At 41.7% G+C, this 24,033-nt stretch overlaps 1 protein-coding gene across 1 annotated transcript in view; it reads right to left on the bottom strand.

Annotated features, from left to right (window-relative positions):
- Positions 1-24,033, bottom strand: part of shisa9a (shisa family member 9a) — a 45,799-nt gene that overhangs the window by 4,709 nt on the left and 17,057 nt on the right. The window contains exon 3 of the mRNA XM_058061372.1: positions 3,292-3,495. Coding sequence (XP_057917355.1) covers positions 3,292-3,495 — 204 coding nt within the window. The remainder of the gene's footprint in view (positions 1-3,291; positions 3,496-24,033) is intronic.

A 24,033-nucleotide genomic window follows, 5' to 3' on the forward strand; every position in this document is an offset into this window, starting at 1 on the left:
TTTGTACCCATGGCAACCGACTTTTGACACTTTACCTTTTGATATCAGCAGTTAACTAGTAGACCTGAGGGATACGATATTTGCTTGGGAGAGAAATGTTTGTTTTTGACAGTGATTTTCCTTAGCTAAATTAATTCCTTTATTAGATCTTTCATTACAGCAGATTTTCAAACCAAATCTATCCGAACTTGTCGAGTGCTCGTGTCTCTTTAAGGTTTGAGGCAGCTGTTATGTCAGGCGTGTGAGAATTCAACATCAATTCAACATAATTGGTCATTTGTACTTGCAGGGAGGAAACATACTACAAGTGTGCATCCAGGGACTTTTATTAGTTGTTTTTTGTTTTTTTTGCCTCGCCGGATGCTGTTAAGGATTCAATGAAGTGACCTCATTTGGATGCACAGGGGATGGCTATCGATTGGCACAAGTGTGGCTTATCAACTGCACAATTTGGGAAGCGGCAGAGGCAATTAGAGAAAAAGAGCTGGTTTGGAGTGTTTTGATTTGATTTATTTTAGAAGGGAGTATACAGTGATAATTCATTTTGCTCAACCTTAGCCTAAACACTAAAAACAACAAAAGTTGTAACCTAATTTGAATTTTATGAGTACATCTTAATACGATGAGGAGAAATGTTATTCATTCATTCGTTTTCTACCACTTTTTCCTCATGAGGGTCGCGGGGGGTGATGGAGCCTATACCAGCTGTCTTCAGGCGAGAGGCGGGGTACACCCTGGACTGGTGGCCAGCCAATCACAGGGCACATATAGACAAACAACCATTCACACTCACATTCATACCTATGGACAATTTGGAGTGGCTAATTAACCTAGCATGTTTTTGGAATGTGGGAGGAAACCAGAGTACCCCGAGAAAACCCACGGGGAGAACATGCAAACTCCACACAGAGATGCCCAAGGGTGGAATTGAACCCTGGTCTCCTAGCTCTAACCACTAGACCGCCGTGCCGCCCGAGAAATGTTATTTTAGTGCAAAAAAAAGTTAATAACTAAACAATATTTTTCACTCCATGTGATTCAAATTGGGGCGGCACGGTGGTCTAGTGGTTAGCACGCAGACCTCACAGCTAGGAGACCAGGGTTCAATTCCACCCTCGGCCATCTCTGTGTGGAGTTTGCATGTTCTCCCCGTGCATGCGTGGGTTTTCTCCGGGTACTCCGGTTTCCTCCCACATTCCAAAAACATGCTAGGTTAATTAGCGACTCCAAATTGTCCATAGGTATGAATGTGAGTGTGAATGGTTGTTTGTCTATATGTGCCCTGTGATTGGCTGGCCACCAATGATTTGAATGATTCAAATTGTCCACAAACTGTGGTCATCAAAAAACTTGGAACACCGTAACGCTTGGCCCACCACACAATGCTTACATATACATAAATATGCATACATCCATAACATACATGGAAATATGTATGTTTGTATTGCACCTGCCCATACAACAGTGTTAGCATATTTAGCACGGTATGACACCTGCAGCATCTCTTTTCTCCCTTTTTCTATTGCCTTCATCATCTTCATGACACCGTCTCCACCTAGTTTTCTCTCTCCGCCTCCTACATCTCCATCTCCGATCCACGCTGATCCCCCCTCCATCCATCACAATCCCTGTCACTCCTTGAAGAATCATCTAGCCGCCCACCTCCATCGTTCCTTGCTTATAGTGGGATCTTATCTACTACTGCAATCATGGCGAGGAACCTTCCCATGCCGTTGGGGTTCCCATGACGGAATTCAAATAGGCGACAGGGATGCTACCAGGAAACGGTGTCAAATATATCCAGCATAGGACTGGGGTGTCCAAAAGGATTTTTTTATAAATTGTAATTCTAATTGTAATCTGATGCATGTTCAAATGAAATTAAACCATTACTATGTATTGCGGTGTATTATTAATGTTTCTTCACTGCTTATTTTTCTATTTGTGTTGCTGTCTTGTGATTTATTTATAACCCTGATACTTAATTCCCATAATATTTTGACTTTATTCTCATATGGTATTGTTTTTCCCAACCTAAATTTGACCAAGTGATATGGAACAGATGTAGGTGGTGGTGTTGGGGGGGGGGGGGGGGGGTAGGATTAAATAACCTTTGCTTTCTTCCTACTACTTTTGGATATGTGGAACTGCAAATTATACTACAGTAAACCTCTGATATATCGGATTCAATTGTTCCCACTGTTTTTGTTCGATATAAGCGAAATCCGTTATATGCGTATACCGGAAAATGTCCGTTTTACGCATATATCGGATTTATATCCGGTATATGTGTAAATCGGATTTTATCCGTTATAAAAAGGCACTTCCTTGACTATGTTTCCAATGTACCTGGACGCGCAGGCAACGCTGCAAATGACGTCGTATAGCGGCCTGTCACGATTCGGCAAATCTGAGCGCCACGATGCGGCCATCCGATATATGCGAGGGAAATTTAATGGAAATGCATTGGAACGGGAATGGAGATTTTGTCCGAAATAGGCGAAATCCGTTATAAAAAATCCGATATATGCAATGAATTTTTATTGGAAATGCATTACAGAAAAATCGGTTCTTTTTTATCTGTCCGTTGTGAGCGAACTTCCGATATATCCGAGTCCGATATATCCGAGGTTTACTGTATGTGATGTATTCCATTGTGAGCGTCCATAATCCATCCCTTTTCTTCTGCTTATCAGCTCCAGGATGTGGTGGTAGAATTCTCAGTAAAGTCTCTCACTTCTCACACCGTGATATAAAATATCGTATCTGTTTAAGGCACCAGTGTCGTAAGCTTTGTCCAATAGAAGAGCTATCAAACACAAATACACCAGTATGGGATATAGCCGGCGCTCCAGCCGATGGGCAAATGGGATTCAAATCGTCTCCATTGGTATGCGAGCGCTGAAGTTGGTGGCATGTGTGAGGCCGTTACACAGCTTGATAAACAGCCACTTTCTGTTTTACAGCGTGTCACTTTTGCTGCCACGATCAATAACATCTGTCAAATCTGGGCACAAATCTGCTACGTCTTGTCCACGTCGTTCCCGCGCACCCTCCCCTGGCCAGCAAGCGGTATATTTGAATGGAGATTGGAACAATAAGAGAAGACAAAGCCATATGCGGCGAGAACACATCTGTTGTCTCTTTTATGAAGAATAAGTGACAACGAGGAACGCGTGCGAGGAACAGCTGGCATAACTACAACACGACACCGAGGATGCTGTCCAATCAAAACAGTGGAAATCATCCATGTTTCCTTATTAAAACGGTGTTGGGATGATTGACGCTTACCCACAGCCTTCAGGGAGGCGTACTTGTTGAGATCCTTGTTTTGATGCTGCTGTTGTTGTTGTTGCTGTTGTTGTTGCTGCTGCTGTTGTTGTTGTTGTTGTTGTTGATGTTCATACACATGAGCCATCTGACTGAGAGCAGGATAAGGGTGCTGCTGGACCATGTTTGATGCCGGTCCCACGTTGTTGTTGATCTGACCGCCCTCTGTGGACACAATAATAAACATTAGGTAGGAGGTGACCTTCAGCAAGAACATAAAATGGGATTGTTTGTGTAGTCACTAAAAAATACACACACTGGACACTTCATTAGGTACAGGCACACCTGACATGACGCTTCAAGAATGGGAAGCTTGACGCAATACAGAGTCTCACCAATGTTTTTTGTTTTTTTGGGGGGGGGTACATGAAAAAAATATGCCCCCCTCGTATTTAAGACGTCACATTGTAAGTTTAGGGGCATGTGTTCTTATTGTTTAGACCACATATACAACTCTTTGGACAAAGCCACGCTCCTCTGGACAAACATATTGTAAAAATACCCCCCCCCCCACCCCCCGCCCTGCAGAATAAAGATGATTAAATGATTCTCTTTCCATGTGTAACGGCCTTTGTTAGGTTTCTGAAGGACCAAAGAATGAAAATAAAGTTCTTTTCTCTCCACTTCTGCACCCCTCATCAATGGCAACCAACTTGTGTGGCAAAGACAGGAAGTGCTACCACAGCTGGGGCCAACTACGGAAGCCTGGGAGGAGCAGAAGTGAAAGGATAAAATAAAGCACATACAAGAAAATCGATGAAAATAGAGTGAACAAGATTAGAAAAATAAATAAGTCATTGAGATCAAATTCACGCAATTACTAAATAATAATAAATAAATAATACAAATAAATTCACACATTTAGAAAATAAATAATAAAGTGCATTTTTAACTCCGTTAGACATGGAATTCCAACTCTAAAAGAACCACCATCGCCTTCTGAACATTTAAATTCCACTAAAACAAGTGTGTTTCATGCTCATGGTCACCAGCCAATCACAGGGCACATATAGACAAACAACCATTCACACTCACATTCATACCTATGGACAATTTGGAGTCGCTAATTAACCTAGCATGTTTTTGGAATGTGGGAGGAAACCGGAGTACCCGGAGAAAACCCACGCATGCACAGGGAGAACATGCAAACTCCACAAAGAGATGGCCGAGGGTGGAATTGAACCCGGGTCTCCTAGCTGTGAGGAATTCAGTATTAATAAATGAAATATTTTTGTAGTTGAAAACCTGGTCATGACTTTCTTATTACATTTTTTACCATTGTTAGAGCTTGAAGCCATGAAATAACACCCCTATAGTCACTTATACACTCACCACAATAGAGTGAGTGATGTTCCACCCGCAATGGCCAAGGGTGGAATTGAGCCCTGGTCTCCTAGCTGTGAGGTCTGCGCGCTAACCACTAGACCGCCGTGCCGCCCCTGATTCTAGTCATGATCTCCAAAAATCACCAAACCAATCAACAATATAAAAGTATCAGTATCTGTATCGGTGATTCTGGTCCTGTATTGCTTGGTATGGGATCGATACCATAATGTGTACTATGGCTCAACTAGTAGAGAGTAAAGTAAATGTCAACCGTAAAGGATTTGAAATTGTATTTTAAGGATAACCCCAAACAGAAACCTGACCATGTGACCTTTGAGGAACCCTGACTGCTGCTGAATTCCCACAGCCCGGAATATTTCTTGCAATGTGGTAGTCGAGCGCTACAAAATGAGGTTGGAATCCTGGACGCTACTTTGGGGCAAAATGTCTTGAATCCTGAGGCATGCGTTGCCAGATAGCATGCAGGTAACGTGAGTTCCAATCACAAATGGTGATTGTATTTATCACCATCTTTACATTATTTCATTGAAAAAGCTCATTGGTTGATTACTGGACTTCAGTCTTTACATTATTAGTAAGATAAACTTAATTACGTAATTTGTATAGGCTGCAATAAAATGCTTTTAAATGCTACTTAAAGGTAATAACTGAGTAAACTGCACAATTGGCCGCCAGAAAGGTTTCATGTTGTGATTGTTGTGCGTTGTTAAAAGTAGCTTTCCCCCCCAACCATGCTCATAATTGATCCACCTTCCTCCACACTTGAGTTATGCAACAGTGCTAAAAAGCTAAGCGTCTTCTCGATGATGCAAAAAGCAGTTGGTAAGATAACACACTGAGCAAAGTTACAGATATTTACAAGTGCTCGCTCCGAGAGAGAGAGAGAGAGAGAGAGAGGCAGGGACGGGAGAATCCTGCAAAGCACAGCCAAATGTCACAATAAATGTGGGAATATTTCACTTCAGCTGTGTTCCGCTGCCTGAAAGCCTGACAGATAATTGTAAAGTCCTCTTGCTGCTGTGCAAGTATCCTTGCTGAGTACATTGTGTTAAAAGCAGCCTGACAGTGCCGCTTGATGATGATAATAATAAAGAAGCAAGATAAAGATGCATGCCAGTAAAAGTGGAAAATGAAAAAGTCCTGAAGATGAAATCGTAGAAGTCATCTTCTGTTGTGTCGCCGCCACCCATCAATAACGACGTCTCTTCTGTTTGATCAAGAAAAGGCCTCATTCAGACATGGTTAGTAGGCCTTGAACCTGGGGATGTTGTGCTTTTTTTTTTCCTGAACACCCATTGAGCCAAAGGATATTTGTGACGTTAATTAGGTGATTTGAAAATTCCAAATTGGATTGTCTTGATGTTATTAAAACATTCCGCCACCGGCTCATCGTAAGAACATGTGCTAATGACGACGATAAATGAGGAAAAGGATGCTCTTTCGCCAGGCGTTTAATTGAATTCTTCATGTCAACATTCAATGCAGCCTTGATGGGATCAAGCTAAGGCTTTACTTTATTATATATAAGGCCAAAATGGACAATGGAGGGGGGGGGGGGCAACCAATTTTCTTAGCACATAATGGATTTTATCCGGTTGAAGAGCACCATACTAAAATTCAATATCCTATCAAAGCACACGTGCACCTCCTTGCACGTCGTTCTTTTCAGGCACCGATTTTGAATCCGTGAACAGAAATGGGAATGATGGCACAGAATCGCAAAGCCTTTCAAAACTCAATTATAAAGAAATGGGACTGATACTAAATTGTCCATGAATATGGAAATGCGGTGTGATTAAGTTTCAATAGTCGCAGACTAATCATTTTAACTGCTGTTTTTACGGGAAGGGTTCAATTATAACAAAGGAAATATAGAAAATCGGGAAGTAAAATATAAACATCTTCTTACAACTTGCTCAGTGTCTTTTGAGATTGGACAGTCCCGTTGCTGGATTACACTTTAATGATTACATTGGGAACCTGTCCACTTTTTTTGGACCGCAAGAGGGAATAAACCCATCTCATGGATCATGGTACAGCTGGTATGATTTACTATTCAACACATAGCCCGTCCATCCATTTCTATGCCTAATCCTCACCAGGATCGCGGAGTATGCTGGAGCCTATCCCAGCTGACTTCAGGCGAGAGGCGGGGTACACCCTGGACTGGTGGCCAGCCAATCACAGCGCACATATAGACAAACAACCATTCACACTCTCATTCATACCTATGGACAATTTGGAGTCACTAATTAACCTAGCATGTTTTTGGAGAACATGCAAACTCCACAAAGAGATGTCCGAGGGTGGGATTGAACTCGGGTCTCCTAGCTGTGAGGTCTGCGCGCTAACCACTAGTCCGCCGTGCAGCCCTTGTTTTTTTTTATTTTAAACTTATATTGGTACTTGTATATTTCTTAGCTAACATTTGAGTGTTAAGTTGGTGTGTGATAAATAGTTATTTTCATGTGCACCTGGACTGGTGGCCAGCCAATCACAGGGCACATATAGACAAACAACCATTCACACTCACATTCATACCTATGGACAATTTGGAGTCGCCAATGAAGCTAAACCGGAGAAAAGCCACTCACACTAAGAACATGCAAACTCCACCGTGCCCGCAACACACTGGGGCTGCATGAGTGCTGCCACAGCTGGGGAGCTGTGGTTTATTAAATTATGTCATTCTAAAACAGATCATGATCCCCTCCCTTGTGCAACAGCTTTGATAAAATAACAAGCTAAAATTCCATATTTCCAAATCCCAGTAACTCCATTTGCAGATTGGATACCAAGGAAATATTCATTCATTCATTCATTCATTTTCTACCACTTTTTCCTCACAAGGGTCACGGGGGGTGCTGGAGCCTATCCCAGCTGTCTTCGGGCAAGAGGCGGGGTACACCCTGGACTGGTCGCCAGCCGATCGCAGGGCACATATAGACAAACAACCATTCACACTCACTATAAGGAAATATATTGGTAATACATTATAATTCTAATTACAATAACGATATACAGTAACCAGGCTTCTGTTGAACCTTGCTTGTTTTTGGTGTTTAAATATCATTTTTGTTACATAAATGTCCAAAATGACTATATATATATATCAGATGACTAGCATCATCTTGTAATGCACACTAGTTTTGAACTGGAAATGTTAATGTGCCTTGTGGCAGTGGACTCATTTGCATACCGTCCATAGCAAGTCACCATTAAGCAGGTCACACAGTTCGTTGTAGTCTCGATAGCCTTGCATCCACCATGAATAAAGTGCTCACAATCATCACACAAAGCAGCCTAATAACCCAGGGTTATATTTGGAACCGCGTTATTACACAATGTCTTGTTGGATATCTCATTTGAGCCTTTTGACCTTTTGCCTTTACGGAACCAGCAAATTTAAATGATGTACGAACACTTACAAAAGGTCTTGGAACATTTTTCGGTAGTAGAAAATCCCAGTGGATGAAACCAAATCTGTCATCATGTTCACTTAACATTTGGGATCATTTGGCCTTTTTTTCTGTCTGTTTGCTCTTGAGTGTTTGGTGAGGCCCATCTAAGTGTTGTGTCTGAAAATGAGGCTAATGATGTCTGTGAAGGCAGCACGGAAAAACAAAGACAATGCAGCCCATCAGCTAGACTTCTGTGCCTATTAAAATGTAGCATAATTTAACACTAGCACAAATTTGGATTATTTTACCTTGCAGGAGGTCAACACTGAGTGCAAGTCTCGGTTCTGTCACAACTTTTTACCCCGTGTGTTGCAAAACAGCTTTTGGGCTGAATGCAGTTGAGGTGCATATGTCCATCTAATACAGGGATAATATAACAGCATATTATACTATATACGTATGTGTGGAATTCCTAGTATCCCAATTATGTTTAATATCACTAACTAGCATAAAAGTTGCTATATTTACTGTATACTCTACTGTATACTCAACTTCATAGCTACTGGTAGAGGTTCTGAGTTGAATTAGTGAGTGGCAAAACGATGTGGTCGCTATCCTTGGTGCTGAACTGCTTTGAATGCATTTTACTATTAGTGATCATGTTGTGATACTTCTGTTTGATGGCAATGACATAGTAGCTCTCCGTGGGACCAAAGCTTGGAAGACCCCCTGTTGTAGGCATGTCTATGTCGTAGAATGAGAGCTTTATGTCAACTTTATTATTTGGGTTTAATTAAGATAAGATATGCCTTTATTCGTCCCTCAGTGGGGGAAATTTGCATTGCACAGCAGCAAGAGTACAGAATCAGTTATGCAGTACAAAAATACACAATATAAAAAATAAACAATATAAACAACCCAAGTATTAACAAATCAACAGTTTTACCCAGAGTTATGTACAACTACAGTATGCGGATAATATGAAACAAGATGAACTATACACTATGAGATCTTGCTATAGTGAGATAATATGATGCATTGTAGAAATACTTCACATAGAACTTAATATATTGTATTTAGAGCCTTAATATTGCACGTGGAGGTTGATCAGATATTGCACAGTGAATGGAGTCTGGAGTAACTATACTGAGTATAAAAGTATAAAAACAAAGTATTGCACAGATGTACATAGTGATGTAGAATTGGATAGTTTGATAGATTATTTGACGTGAAGTTGTATGACATCCGCATCAGCAGTGTAGTACATCAACAGTGACTTATCCCACTAGACTCTTGTGTCGCAGCATTCCCAAAATCCAAACTATCCCTTGAGAGGGCCCACCTCATGGCTCAGTGAATTCTCCAGACTCCCCGAGTGACTGGTATCATCCCACGTCTGTTTTGGCTGTGATACTTGAAAAAGTTGAAAAATGACACTTTTCCAACATATACTGCAAACTCAATACTCATTTTTACACTTGTATAAAAGGCAGTGATGTTAATTAAATTTACAGCATCACTTGTACGGTTACAAATGTTTTTTTTTTTAATCATGGACACGCCTTGAACCAATATCTATTATTCTATATGGTAACATTGTTGCAAGAAAGACCAATTCGGAGGTGGACCAGCTTCTTTATACCACTGTTCTGTTGAAGAGATGGGATAGACAACACAACAACATGTTGTGTTGTGTCTGTAGTTGAAATAAAAAGGCGAAAGAAACACATTGGTGCAGAGACATGAAGAGCTAGCATGAGCATATATACAGTATATGTAGGAGGGCTTGGCTTGGTTCCATTGCTACAGGCTGTACAGTGTAATTCCTCTTATTTTGGATTCCGCACTGAAAATTGCAAGCCGCTGACTCATCTATTATTCCCTTTTTCCCCTCACTCTGCAAACATGTAAACCCTCTTCTTTTCTTCATCTGCAAAACTGCTTCTCTGTCATTACTCCAGCCTCTTCATCTCTTGGCCCCTTTCTCTTTTGTCATGGCAACAATATTTTTTCTCTCGTGTAGTAGTTCGCATTGTCGTGCAGTCACCCACGCCCACATATCAACAGGCAGTACAGGCCAGCCAGCCTGCCTGCCTGCCTGCGCTGAGAAAGTCATTGTTACGCAACCTATGCTTGTTGGGTTGCATGGTGCTCTGTCAGTTTGTCTGTTCATCTCCCCTACGGCTCGACTTTCCATATCCATCTTCTACCGCTGAGCCTCTTCTCGCTCCGATTTTGACACTTTTGGCTGGTATTGTTCAGAAAAACAAGATTTATTGATCATCTGCTCTTGTTTGTGGAGACGATACATTTTATATACGTCATAAAACCTGGGAAAAAAAAGATGTTTTTTTCAGTTGTTCTAATCTGCCGATTGTATTGACAATGCATAGAAGAGGTTATTTAGTCTACACTAATTGATTTGCCTTCAACTCTTCCACTTGGTGTCACAGGGTGCACAGCGTACATCCTGGTGTACGTGTGACCCCTTCATAAGCATCTTTAGTCGCACTGAAATGGTAAGCAGGTTATGTGTAAGCCTGCAAGAAGTCAAGAGCAGCGTATTTATTTGGCCTGCTGTGTGTTTATCTTTTCACCACATAAGTAGTGTTGCATCTTTCTGTCTACTGCTCTGCTGCTCGTCATCCTTTTGGTCCATATCTCCTCTTTGCAGCATGAGGACATTTAGAATCACAGAGGGGAAAGGGAGCCCTCATTGCGAGACCCTCGCCGGAGCTTTTCCCACGCGAGGTGAGGGAGTTCTTAACTCCCTGTGTGACTATGATTTGCTGTGATAAAGCAATAGATGATGAAATGGTGTGTACCTGGCTCACAGCTTCATAAACGGGCACTAGCATCCTGTGGGGATTCAGTGTGGGAGCTTGCGGGGACCACGGCCAGGAATGGCGCCATGCCGACAATCATTTGCGGCGGTACCATGAGCCAAAGTCACCAGGCAAAGAAAAGAGAGTGACTTTTCGGCTGTTATTTACACAAAATCATTGGGGGAGACTTGTGTAAACACTAATGTCGGCTACAAGTGTGCACTGCCAAAATGCAATTTTCGGCAAGTGGACGCTGCAGTGGAGAATCATGGGAAATCAGTCTCAGAATCATTGGCAACTCACCTGGTTGTAGCCAAGTACTGCACGTAATATAAATATAAGCAGTATAATCAGTAATATAAATATCAAGTGGAGGTAGGATTGCATGGTTTGTAGTGTCCATTATCACCAAGGGGTTTCAAAAGGCTGGAATACTACGTAATGGAGGGGACTGCTAAAGCTAACGGGCTAATTTTCCTCAAGACAAAAGTGACAGAGCGACAGTGAAAGAGAGAGAGAGAGACTGACTGAGACTGAAGTGTGTGACAAAGGAATCACAAGAACAGTAATAATAGTAATATTAATAGTAATAACAATAATTTTGACTAATTAATAATAGGCCGGTCGGCATGGCGGTTGAGTGGTTAGCGCGCAGACCTCACAGCTAGGAGACCCGAGTTCAATCCCACCCTCGGACATCTCTGTGTGGAGTTTGCATGTTCTCCCGGTGCATGTGTGGGTTTTCTCCAACATTCCAAAACATGCTAGGTTAATTAGCAACTCCAAATTGTCCATAGGTATGAATGTGAGTGTGAATGGTTGTTTGTCTATATGTGCCACCTGTGATTGGCTGGCCACCGGTCCAGGTGCACATGAAAATAACTATTTATCACACACCAACTTAACACTCAAAAGTTAGCTAAGAAATATACAAGCACCAAAATAAGTTTAAAATAAAAAAAACAACGGCTGCACGGCGGTAAAGTGGTTAGCGCGCAGACCTCACAGCTAGGAGACCCGAGTTCAATCCCACTCCGGTTTCCTCCCACATTCCAAAAACATGCTAGGTTAATTGGCGACTCCAAATTGTCCATAGGTATGAATGTGAGTGTGAATGGTTGTTTGTCTATATGTGCCCTGTGATTGGCTGGCTGGCGACCAGTCCAGGGTGTACCCCGCCTCTCGCCCAAAGACAGCTGGGATAGGCTCCAGCACCCCCTCATGAGGAAAAGCGGTAGAAAATGAATGAATGAATAATAATAAGCGATAGTCAACCAGGTAACAGTGATAATTAATAAGTTAATTGTTGAAAAACGCGATGTATCAAGTGCTGACTGTACATAGTACTGTAGTTTACTCCACCGGTACCATTACAATAGCATGTTTTAGTACGCATCCCTACCGCTCACTGCACATAACTGCACTTGGATTCAACTTTCAGACTTACTATGAACAAAATTCCTCGATGAAACGACATAGATTCTGGTAAAACATTGGCTTTAGAAACATAAAACCAAAGTTAACTTTCAGAATGATCTTCTTATAGCTATGTCATTGGCACCGGCTTTCATTTGCCCAGAAACAACGCCTTAAGATGAGCTACAGGGCCCTGAATAATACATGTCATACAGCTTAGCGGCCTACAGGCTGCTGCTCCCAAATTCATTGGTCTGTTCCACGGAAACATGCCAGATTCCGCACGTTATATACAGACTTGTTTTTCAAACATCTCATTATTGTCACCATATGTTACTAGCGTTGGCTTCACTCATTAGCGCTCTGCTCTGCTCCCATTTAGTGAAACACTGAATGACGCTATCATGTCTCCAACCGATTCTCCTGAGTCTTCCATTAAAACATAGGAGTGAGATGCATAGAAATAGTAGTACAGAAAAGACCGTCATGGGGAATGAATGTGGGCGAGAAAACATTTCTCAACAAAGCTCAATGACCTCTGGTGCATCCTTTTGCAATTGAAGCCTGATGGCGTTACCGTTCTCATTTCTAAATGCTATTGATTTCTATTGTCGCCACCGCTATTGTTTCTATTTCCTTCCCACAATCCAATGCATTGGCTTCAGTCTCACAGGACATTGTTAAACCCAGCAGCAGAATCAACATTAAGGAAACTCCATGACGTGAAAGCTGTGTAAAGAAAAACGCCATCAGTAATAGATATGACAAATGTTGGTATAAGAACGTTTTTGTGTCCTGCGAGACACTAAAGACACCAAGCATGAAGTTTTCCTTGCATGCCGCCACTATCACACTAACACACTATATCGCTTTTATATATTTGAATCTGTATTCACTACGTAAGCCTCGACAGATGGAGGCGACCACTTGTAAACGGCATTATGTGTCATTTCAACTCATTTCACCGCCATGTTAAATGCAAAAATGCATCTAATCTAATCTTGACGTGTATCGTGTTAACGCTTCAGTGGTTAGAAATAACTTATACGCAAAAAGCCTCCTAGCAATTGAAACAGGCTGTGGAAAAGACATAAGATTACTGTTTAATAGCTAGGATTTTATCTCTAAATGACATCAACTTTGTCAAATTTTGTAGGATTCATCACTAGTGAAATGAGCTTGAACTAATAAATATGGTAAGCATGATGGGTAAGCAACTGCAAATGCAAGTCTAGAAGTTGGTTTCGACATTAAGTACATCATTTATGGTGTCTATTTGACTCTTTCTAGGGTCTGCAATGCATTCTCCTCAGATTTTGTACATATTACTGTAATATCTTGTTGCATTCATTGATCATACTGTTTATAATTTATATAATCTGCAATAGCCATACTCTAGTCACTTCATTGCAATACTGTACATATTACTGTTATTATATATTGTCACATCCATACTGTTTATAATCTGTATAATCTACAATAGCCATATTATAGTCATTTATATCCCTGTACATATCCTCACTGGATTATACAGTAAACCTCGGATATATCGGATTCAATTGTTCCCACTGGTTTTGTCCGATATAAGCGAAATCCGCTATATGCGTATACCGGAAAATGTCCGTTTTACGCATATATCGGATTTATATCCGGTATATGCGTAAATCGGATTTTATCCGTTATAAAAAGGCACTTCCTTGACTATGTTTCCAATGTACCTGGACGCGCAGGCAACGCTGCAAACGCTGCAAATGACGTCGTATAGCGGCCTGTCACGATTCGGCGAATCGGAGCGCCACGATGCGGCCATCCGATATATGCGAGGGAAATTTAATGGAAATGCATTGGAACGGGACTGGAGATTTTGTCCGAAATAGGTGAAATCCGTTATAAAAAATCCGATATATGCAATGAATTTTTATTGGAAATGCATTACAGAAAAATTGGTTCTTTTTTATCTGTCCGTTGTGAGCGAATTTCCGATATATCCGAGTCCGATATATCCGAGGTTTACTGTAGTCATAGCCTGTTATAGTTTTTTTACATAGATCTGTCCATTTTTTTTCTACATTTACTTACTACTAAAGTACTTATAAAATTGCACTTCTGGTTGGATGCTAACTGCATTTTGTTGCCCTGTACCAGTGACATGAGCAATAACAATAAAGTTGAATCTAATTTAATCTAATCTAATCTAATTTTGGCTCAACATTTGCGATAAAAGTAACCGTTGCAACTTGGCAAGTATGATAACCTTGGGGGGAAATATCTATGTGCCTCAGCTTTTGTTTCCTGCTGCTCATTTTCATCACCTTTCCAACTAGCTTGTGTGTGTAACCCCTCCCTCTCCCTCTCTTACTGTTGAAGCACACGGCACCAAACATTTTGACCAATTACAGGCGGCTTTAACAGAAAAAAACAAAAAGACTTCAAAGAGCCGACATGTCGCTAGTCCGATGATCCCCCGCGGGATACAGTATGGTCATGTACACTAGTGTATTTCTAGTGTGGATGTTGCTATGGCCACCCAGATGAACTCATTTAGCGGTCTATAGTATTGGCGGAGCAGCACAGATACAGTAGATACATTATAATACAATGATCTTTAACGGTGATGGATAGAATTCATTTCAAACCAAAATACTAGCTGTAAAAGAGTATTTCAAGGGGATGCTAAAATACCAAACGGTGCAGTTATTCTTACATATTGTATTGTCAGGTGCGATATCAATGCCGTATAGAAAGAAAAAACGCTCTATGTTCTAATCTCATGTCACACAAACAGAATCTAACATAGAAATATATACCGAGTCCACTAAAGCACACGACTGACAATAAGAGTCCCGTATTCATCATGATGATGGAGCAGCACTCAATGAAAGTGAGCAGTCACAGCAACATCATCTCGGCCTATTGTGTGTCTCAATGATCTTCTGTCACGGAAGACGTGATTAGCTTTGAAGTATTGCATGCTATTCATAAAGGTAAAAAAAAAAACATAATTTTTCTTTCTTTCTTCTCCAGACTTTTCTATTTGTTATTGCTGGTAATGTGAGGTTTTCCACAAGTTCCCTGAATGACAGGATGCTAACGCCGCAGCATCCAGTAGTCAGCGGTACCGTCAACGTAACGGGCCGTTTGGGCCATCCCAACCCCCCTTCCCCGTATAGTCGCTTCGGTGAAATGAGTCAGCAACGACGGGAGTGCTGCTGCGTTAACTGAGGGCGACTTCCTGCTCGACACAAAGCGACACAGACAAAGAGTGGCAGGTAGGAAGGAAGGCAGTGGGAGAGATGGCCCATGATAAGGATGTGTGTCTCCACGGGCGGCTGACACCTCTGACAAGGCGTCAGCAGTTCTGACCCACTTACCAACCCAGGACAGGGCTTCTTGGTGAAGTCTTGTGACAGGCACTTATGTTATTAATAGTGAGAGAAATACAGCAAAATATGTGAGGGAACCTACTTTGCTGAAATAGTTTTGTGCTAATAGGAGAGACGGAAAAAACATCCACAGCACAAAATACTAACTAAACCCCTTGAAGGCAGAGAAGGATGCTAACCATCGCAAATTAAGGAATACTGTAAATGAATCTTTGGTAGGAGTATGTTTTAACAAGGATACAAAAACACTACAGTAAAAACAAAGTAAAATTTTGAGAATAAAGTCCCTGTTTCAGGAGATATGAGTGTAAATCATACTGCAGTGTGTGTTCATACGTATACGTATACTGTAGTGTGTGCTCCCCCGCGGGGCAGCACAATTTTGACGAAATGTTCTTCCCCTTGAACGCAGAGAAGGATGCTAACCATCGCAAATTAAGGAATACTGTAAATGAATCTTTGGTTCGAAGGAGGGGGACTGCTATGATATGTTTTAACAAGTGTACAAAAACACTACAGTAAAAAAGTAAAATTATGACAATATGTGAGTGGAAATCATACTATCACGTCTAGTTTGAAGGGTGGACTCAGTATGCAGAGAAGAGGAGATGGTAAAGTTTAGAATGCTTTATTTAACCAACAAATGCCCATGACCTAAAACGGGATACACTCGAGGGCTGCGGCGGTGCTGAGCAAAGCCACGAGACCAAGAAGGCAAACACAAAATGCTAGCTAGTGTACATACAAGATTATACAAAAAGTACAAAATGGGGTTGTAGGCTCAAGACAGGAAAACGTTGGAAAAGGTGAGTAACAAACTGAGAGTTGCAACGAAGGAGAACAGCAGAGGTCAGCAAAGGCAACACGACAGACATAAGGAACATGACAAGCTGGTAACATATAATTACTGACGCCTACTGACCAGAATCCTACATAAACTTGTCCATAGTAAACCACAAAACAGCAATCATTTATTCATAATTTTAGAAAAAACGCAATTTGGCTGAGTGATGTTTGAATCGCGAGACAACTATGAACCATTAGTGGTTGATATTATTGGTCCACAACAAGCAAAAAACCAACTCTGAAGCTCTGACATCACTTCCTGTACCACCCATTCTGCTGCTTCTTCAGTTTATAAAGATGGAATTTGATTTGATGGAAATTCACTTATCGTAGTCGGGTCTGGAACTAATTAACTGTGATGAATAAGGGAGTATTTAGTCATTTTAAATACCAAACACAACACAAACCAAAGATCAGTGTTTGAGACCAGATGTCGTTCCACACTATTCTTGTTACGTTACAATTTCCTGTAGTATGTTTATCTTCTTTTTGCTGTGTCCCTAGTCTTCCTTCACATGGAATAACCAGCATTGCTATACACCAATGACTATCAACAAGCGGCCCGCAGGCCTAATGTGGCCCGCAGGACACTAGTTTGAGGCCCCCGCCTTGATATGAAAGTTTAATGTTAGTGCGGCCCGTGCAACTTTGATATGGATGCTGTATGGTATCATGTACCCAGAAAAAATTATTATGTTTGATTAATGTTCATGTTAAAGGTTAAATAACGTTAATGTTATCCTCCCTATCCGTGTGGAAGTGGTAAGTTTTTGGCTATTTAAGTTTAAAGGAAATAACTTGAAGGCTCTAGCTCCAGTGGCCCCCAGGTAAATTGAGTTTGAGACCCCTGCTTTAGGGAGTCAAGCCACTCATCACTGCTGACAACGGTTCACGGTGTCACTTTGCACTGAACTTGACTTGTGTCAACTTGGTAAACTGGTTTAACTATACTGGCTTCGACTGACAGGCCTTCCTATTTTTTGGTCATGTCATCGTTATGGCCGCCATCTGTCTTTGTTTGGTGATTGTGTGTCGCACGTCCTTGAATGCGTGGCACTCAGACAGCAGGCCAGTGTTCCATTTAGCAAGGGCCATATATTGTATGCATGCCACATTCCCACATCATTCCCTTTTTGGTATTTTGGTTCACACAAACAGTACTATGACTAGTATCGGGTACAATGTACAATGCAGAAAACAAGAAAACATAATTTGCATGAAATATTACGGAGAACACAAACATCTGGTGTGGATACAATATTTTGTTTTCATTATTTCATAACAGAATTGTGGAACAGTATTGATCAAAATGTACTATTTGGAACTTGGCTTCCACCTTTTAATAATTTACACATTGATATTTTTATATATTTAAACATTTTATAAAAAGGCTAAAAAATGGCCCAACATGCTATTATCTTTAGTGTATGTTAAATTGTTTTTGTCAGCTTGTGTGTTGCCATGACAATATGAAGTCGTCCCTGTTTTCTGGTTGACTGTGGCCTATTTTTGGTCATAAAATATATTATTTTTCACACTGTATGGAGATTGGCATTGAGTTGGGAAAAAAAAAAGTTTCTCCTCTCATTCAGTGTGGAAGTGGTAGGTTTGTGGCTTCATTGTCCTTCTTCGCCACTGCGTTTGAAACACTTTCTAAAGTTCAGAATAAGCTCGGCGTAGAGGCTAAGTAGTTAGCTCGGTAGCTTGCTATGCTAACGACGGCCATTTTTTATATCCCTACAGTGATCCCGTAGCCTACACTATGCAATGTAAAGGAATAACATGAGTCTAAAAGTGAGAGAATGGCATTAATGTTGAGCCTTGGAGGAGGTCTGCACTGGTGTAAGTCAACCATGACAACTATTGTAAAGCATTTGTTACTGTCATTTTTAAGTTATTATATTTATTGTATTACATATTGAAACATACATCTTCTATAAGTTACCAAATATGGTTCCATAGAGGCTTTGCTTTATTCAAGCATATAAATGAATCATTTAGTGAGCACAGTTAGGCAATTAAAATTCATGATTTACATTCCTAGAGAAACTGCCGCCATATCTGGGAGCGGTTGATGTTTTATATGAAGCAAACTGATATATTTGTCCGGTCTTCATATTTAATCCAAGTCCCTCTGCAGTAACAAAGCAGACAGACTGAAGGCAGAATGCTGATAGTATTTAATTACATGCAGCCATCCCACTGCAGTATTTTATAATCTGCTCCTCTGGCTCTGCTGAGGTTTACGCTGGCGATGTCTAAAAGCTTGTGTCCGTCGCACCTGGTCTTCATGCTGAATGCCTGGCAGGTGTGTTTATGTGTGGCTGTGTTGGAAGCACAGCTGCGAGGGGCTTTTCCCAGCCTTTTTGAAGACAAACAAGGGGCAAGAGCCCGATTTGGCCGTGTTCACTACCGACAACGTAATGCCAAGCCAAAGCGGCGGCAGGTGGATACAGCATGCACTGTAGCCATTGCTGAGCTGTTTTTCAAATTGGGGAGGCGGGGGTGCATGACAGAAAATAACTTAAAACCACTGATTACTTCTAATCGTTTACTTCAGAACTACTACTAATTATTTCCTGTGCTGCTCAGGAGTCATGAGGAAACTTTAGATCTTTCTTTCCTCTTTATCGATTCAATTCATTGGTCACTGCATTGACGTCAGCCTCCCTCCAGGCTCTGGATGAAGTGAATTAGGTTTGTTATTCATGTTGCGTTGAAATGACAATGTTTTATGTTGCATCAGGAGTTGACTGAGCTCAAGAGACCGTTTGAAGATGATTGGCTGACGCTTGGTATTTGGCATAATCACCAGTTATGCATTCCTGCTATATGCTTTCCTAATATCAGCACTGCCCTTATCTACAGCATATGCTTTGCCCTTTTCCTCTCCGCTACCTCAGTTCTGCACTCCTTTAGTAAATGGGCATGCTCTGAATTTATCTGCCTGTATGGCTGCGTTGTTGTCCAGCTCTTAAAGGAAGGTCAGCGCACTGCCACTGCTTATCGGGTACCTTTCCTCTACTTGGCTCAGCTCATGAATGATGTAGAATTGGGAGAAACTAAATATTCTTTCGACAAGCTCAGAGAGGCCCCCCCAGAGGGCCCCTCCTCACTACGAGACGGATTAGTGCTGTAGTGAACGCCATACTTCACTGCGCACACCCGTCTATCTGTAAACACAACACTGTGACTTTCTATTATTAGCCACGTAAACTAAACATGACATGTATTGATGGACCTCCATGCAGTCATCAACTCCAGCAAGTCATCCATACTCCCTCGGAGAGAGAGGATGCAGTGGAGATGGGAGAAGAAAAAAAAAAAAACAAGGTTAGTGAAGTAAAGAAGACGTCCTCGCTCCATTTGTGGGCAGGAGAACACCAGCGCTGAAAGTGTATAATGCGTGTGAATGCGTCTTTGTGGAAAAAGACCGTGACTGAAGTATCAACAATACAAGCAGTAGCACCTTTTGTTTCGTGTCTACTTTGCTCCAGTCATGAATGTTTTTTTTTTGTGTGGGTTCATATATTTGTACAACAGCCCGGTGTGGCTTTCTGTGTGAATACCCTTTCTTTTCCAATACGCCTTGACTGCATGCTATGAAATATCACATCTTGCAAGGCAAATAGTTGTGTGAAAACACATATTTACCACATGTTACCGTTACTGTTCAGAATGAATATACCGGATGTGGCTTGGGTTTTTCACCATGAAGATAGCCATATTATTTCCATACTGTGTATATACGTATGTATATACTGTAACACACAGCAGTATCATAAAAGGGCAACAATAAAAGACAATTATTTTGTCAAGATATGGCTTATAAAAAAAGATTTCTCATTCCATTCCTGTGACAGAAGTAGCGTGTCTCTACCATTTAGGTGCCATATTACACCAATTGGTACCATGGCAACAGGGTGGTAAAAATTGATCTAGAGTAATCTCTTGTTCATCACGGTAAATTGGTTCCAGCCCCGCAAAGTGGGATTCCTTATTCATTCATTCATTTCCTACCGCTTATCCTCACGAGGGTCGCGGGGGATGCTGGAGCCTATCCCAGCTGTCTTTGGGCGAGAGGCGGGGTACACCCTGGACTGGTGGCCAGCCAATCACAGGGCACATATAGACAAACAACCATTCACACTCACATTCATACCTATGGACAATTTGGAGTGGCTAATTAACCTAGCATGTTTTTGGAATGTGGGAGGAAACCGGAGAAAACCCACGCATGCACGGGGAGAACATGCAAACTCCACACAGAGATGGCCAAGGGTAACCACTCGACCACCGTGCCTATCCCAGCTGCCTTAGGGGGTTGCTGGAGCCTATCCCAGCTGTCTTGGGGGTTGCTGGAGCCTATCCCAGCTGTCTTGGGGGTTGCTGGAGCCTATCCCAGCTGTCTTTGGGGTTGCTGAGCCTATCCCAGCTGTCTTTGGGGTTGCTGGAGCCTATCCCAGCTGTCTTGGGGGGTTGCTGGACCCTATCCCAGCTGTCTTGGGGGATTGCTGAAGCCTATCCCAGCTGTCTTTGGGTGAGAGGCGGGGTACACCCTGGACTGGTGGCCAGCCAATCACAGGGCACATATAGACAAACAACCATTCACACTCACATTCATACCTATGGACAATTTGGAGTGGCCAATTAACCTAGCATGTTTTTGGAATGTGGGAGGAAACCGGAGTACCCGAAGAAAACCCACGCATGCACGGGGAAAACATGCAAACTCCACACAGAGATGGCCAAGGGTGGAATTGAACCCAGGTCTGCGCGCTAACCACTCGACCACTGTGCCGCCCGGATTCCTTATTTATGAATGGAATATTTTCATAGTCACCTGACCCTCTAAATGCGTTTTTTTAACCAAGTATGTCTCAGTTATCGTACGGCCAAACAGTGTCAGTCTCTGAAGAATGGATAGTGTTTATTTTTGAGGTGGGACACTACAGACAGATTCCAGTTAATCATCGTTATTCTACATGTGTGGTTTATTTGTTCATAGAACACACAGAGAATGATGAACAACTCTTTGTCTACTTCTTTCCTCCTTTCAAGCACTGCACCATGAACTGATGAGCCGTTCAAGCACACTACGTATTTCTGCGTGTTTGGTTTGGTTTCTTTTTAGGACAAAAACTCTACAGGTGCCAGAAGTAATCGCAAAGTATACAGGTAATATCTATTATGTATTCTATTAGGTTTCTTAGTTAATACTAATGTTGCAGCAGGAACGGTTTAATGGAGACTCGTATCAGAGAGTGAATATTTTTGGGTGTGTGGAACAGATTAATTGGATTGAAATGATTTGTTTTTTTGTCTGACATTTAGGAATGGATTAATGAGGAAAAGCAAGGTTCCGCTGTATTTAGTAAAAACCCAAATAAATGACACGCTCTAACAAAAAAACAGTCTTCTGTTTGCGGCAAACTGCACCAGTCTGTGTCTTGGCAACAAGGAGAGTGAGCGGACAAAGATGCCCCCCTCTGCTTGATGAATGCTGCAGTGCAGAAAGGCAGACAGGCAGGAGATGGCTTCTCTGCAATAACATTGGGGTAAGAAGTGGGTCACTAGGAAATCCCATATGGGCATCCCCAAACCAACCATTCCATCTCCTCATTGCCACTGGGCCTGAATACGTTGCCAAAAGCCCTGGAAAACTAACCCAGGGCCGTGAGCGAGAGAAGCCGAGGGAATGTTTAGACACGGTTCTAAAGAACCACAAATGGTGCTGTCAAGAAAGTTCTGTGTCACGGAATCACGTGTTTCAGCTGCCCAAAAGTACTACATCTTTGCTTGATGGCCATGTTAGTTCTAGTCACAATACACGGAAATAAACACACTGCAACATGATATTGATGCATCACGTCCATTCAGATACAGTACACTCTTCCATAGGTTTTGCAAGACGCCAAAGACAGAAACCAAGCCGTATCCATGGTAACAGGATTTTGTCAAACGTTTGCACATCCTCCCAGAGATCGACTGTATATATATATATATAGGCGGCACGGCGATCTGGTGGTTAGCGCGCAGCCCTCACAGCTAGGAGACCAGGGTTCAATTCCACCCTCGGCCATCTCTGTGTGGAGTTTGCATGTTCTCCCCGTGCATGCGTGGGTTTTCTCCGGGTACTCCGCTTTCCTCCCACATTCCAAAAACATGCTAGGTTAATTGGCCACTCCAAATTGTCCATAGGTATGAATGTGAGTGTGAATGGTTGTTTGTCTATATGTGTCCTGTGATTGGCTGGCGACCAGTCCAGGGTGTACCCCTCCTCTCGCCCGAAGACAGCTGGGATAGGCTCCAGCACCCCCGCGACCCTCGTGAAGAAAAAGCGGTAGAAAATGAATATATATATATATATATATATATGCATACCAGCAATGTTTACAATATACTCTCACAAGCTGTGAGCACATGCACTAATAAAGTATACTTGCAACTCCGCACCCACATCTTCTCCGAAATGAATTATGTCTAATGTGGTTAATTATGAGAATCATTTGTGTTAACACCTTCTAGGTAATAAATGCTGACTTCTGGGAAGAAAATTATCCCTAAAGGGTTTTCCTTGTTTGTGACTCTCTGGCTCCTTTGTCTCTCTCTCGACAGTTGTATGGTTTCTAAGTACTGCATGTTGTAATATTATAGTAATATTAGAAGTGCTTGGTAAGAATTGAAATGTTGGTTACTCGGACTGAATACTTCATTGGACTGACTGGGAGTTAAACCAGTAGAAAAGCCATGCACACATGGATAGAACCTGCAGGCAAACAGTTAGCGTTTGTGAAGCAAACAAATTTTGCACCAAAATGGGGATATTTAGAAATAAGATCATTAAATGACATTTTCCATTTTTCTCTCTTATGAGAGGGAAGAGAGTTTTCACAATCTGAACAGAACCTGGTATGGCATGAGATGCATATAAATTTCGGCACCAAGAGATAGATACTGTGGGTCAGAGGAGGCAGTCATACATAAATCAAATCTGTTGCACTGTTGGCAATGCAGCGTGGAATGAATTATGTATCATTTATAGCTTTTAACTGTTGATCTTAGGACAGAGCGGAGCTGCTGGAACAATTTTTGCATGGATAAGATGACAAAGACGAGAGAAAATATTTGAATTGCAGAGAAGAAAATCGCTGATTTGCTTGGATGTATTGGAGATTAAAATCAATACCAAACATGCAGCCGGACTAAATGACTCGGGTAGAGCCAAATAAAATCCAATTTGTTGCCATTATAACACGAGAGGCAAACAAGGGAAGGCATTCATCTGGTGTACAGTTTGCTGTCATATTTGCAATATTCTGACATTCACCTCTTAACTGAGGTTTATGCATAATTCAATCTAATTTTGCTAGCCATATTAGCATTAGGGCTGCAGCTATGCAATATTCCGAGTCATACAGTATTCTACTGAAAATTTTGAGCACTTTGATGGCGGTTCTGGATTTCTTTATAGTTCAATTTGTT

The sequence above is a fragment of the Doryrhamphus excisus genome, chromosome 22 (assembly GCF_030265055.1).
Source record: "Doryrhamphus excisus isolate RoL2022-K1 chromosome 22, RoL_Dexc_1.0, whole genome shotgun sequence".
In the NCBI taxonomy this organism is placed as follows: domain Eukaryota; kingdom Metazoa; phylum Chordata; class Actinopteri; order Syngnathiformes; family Syngnathidae; genus Doryrhamphus; species Doryrhamphus excisus.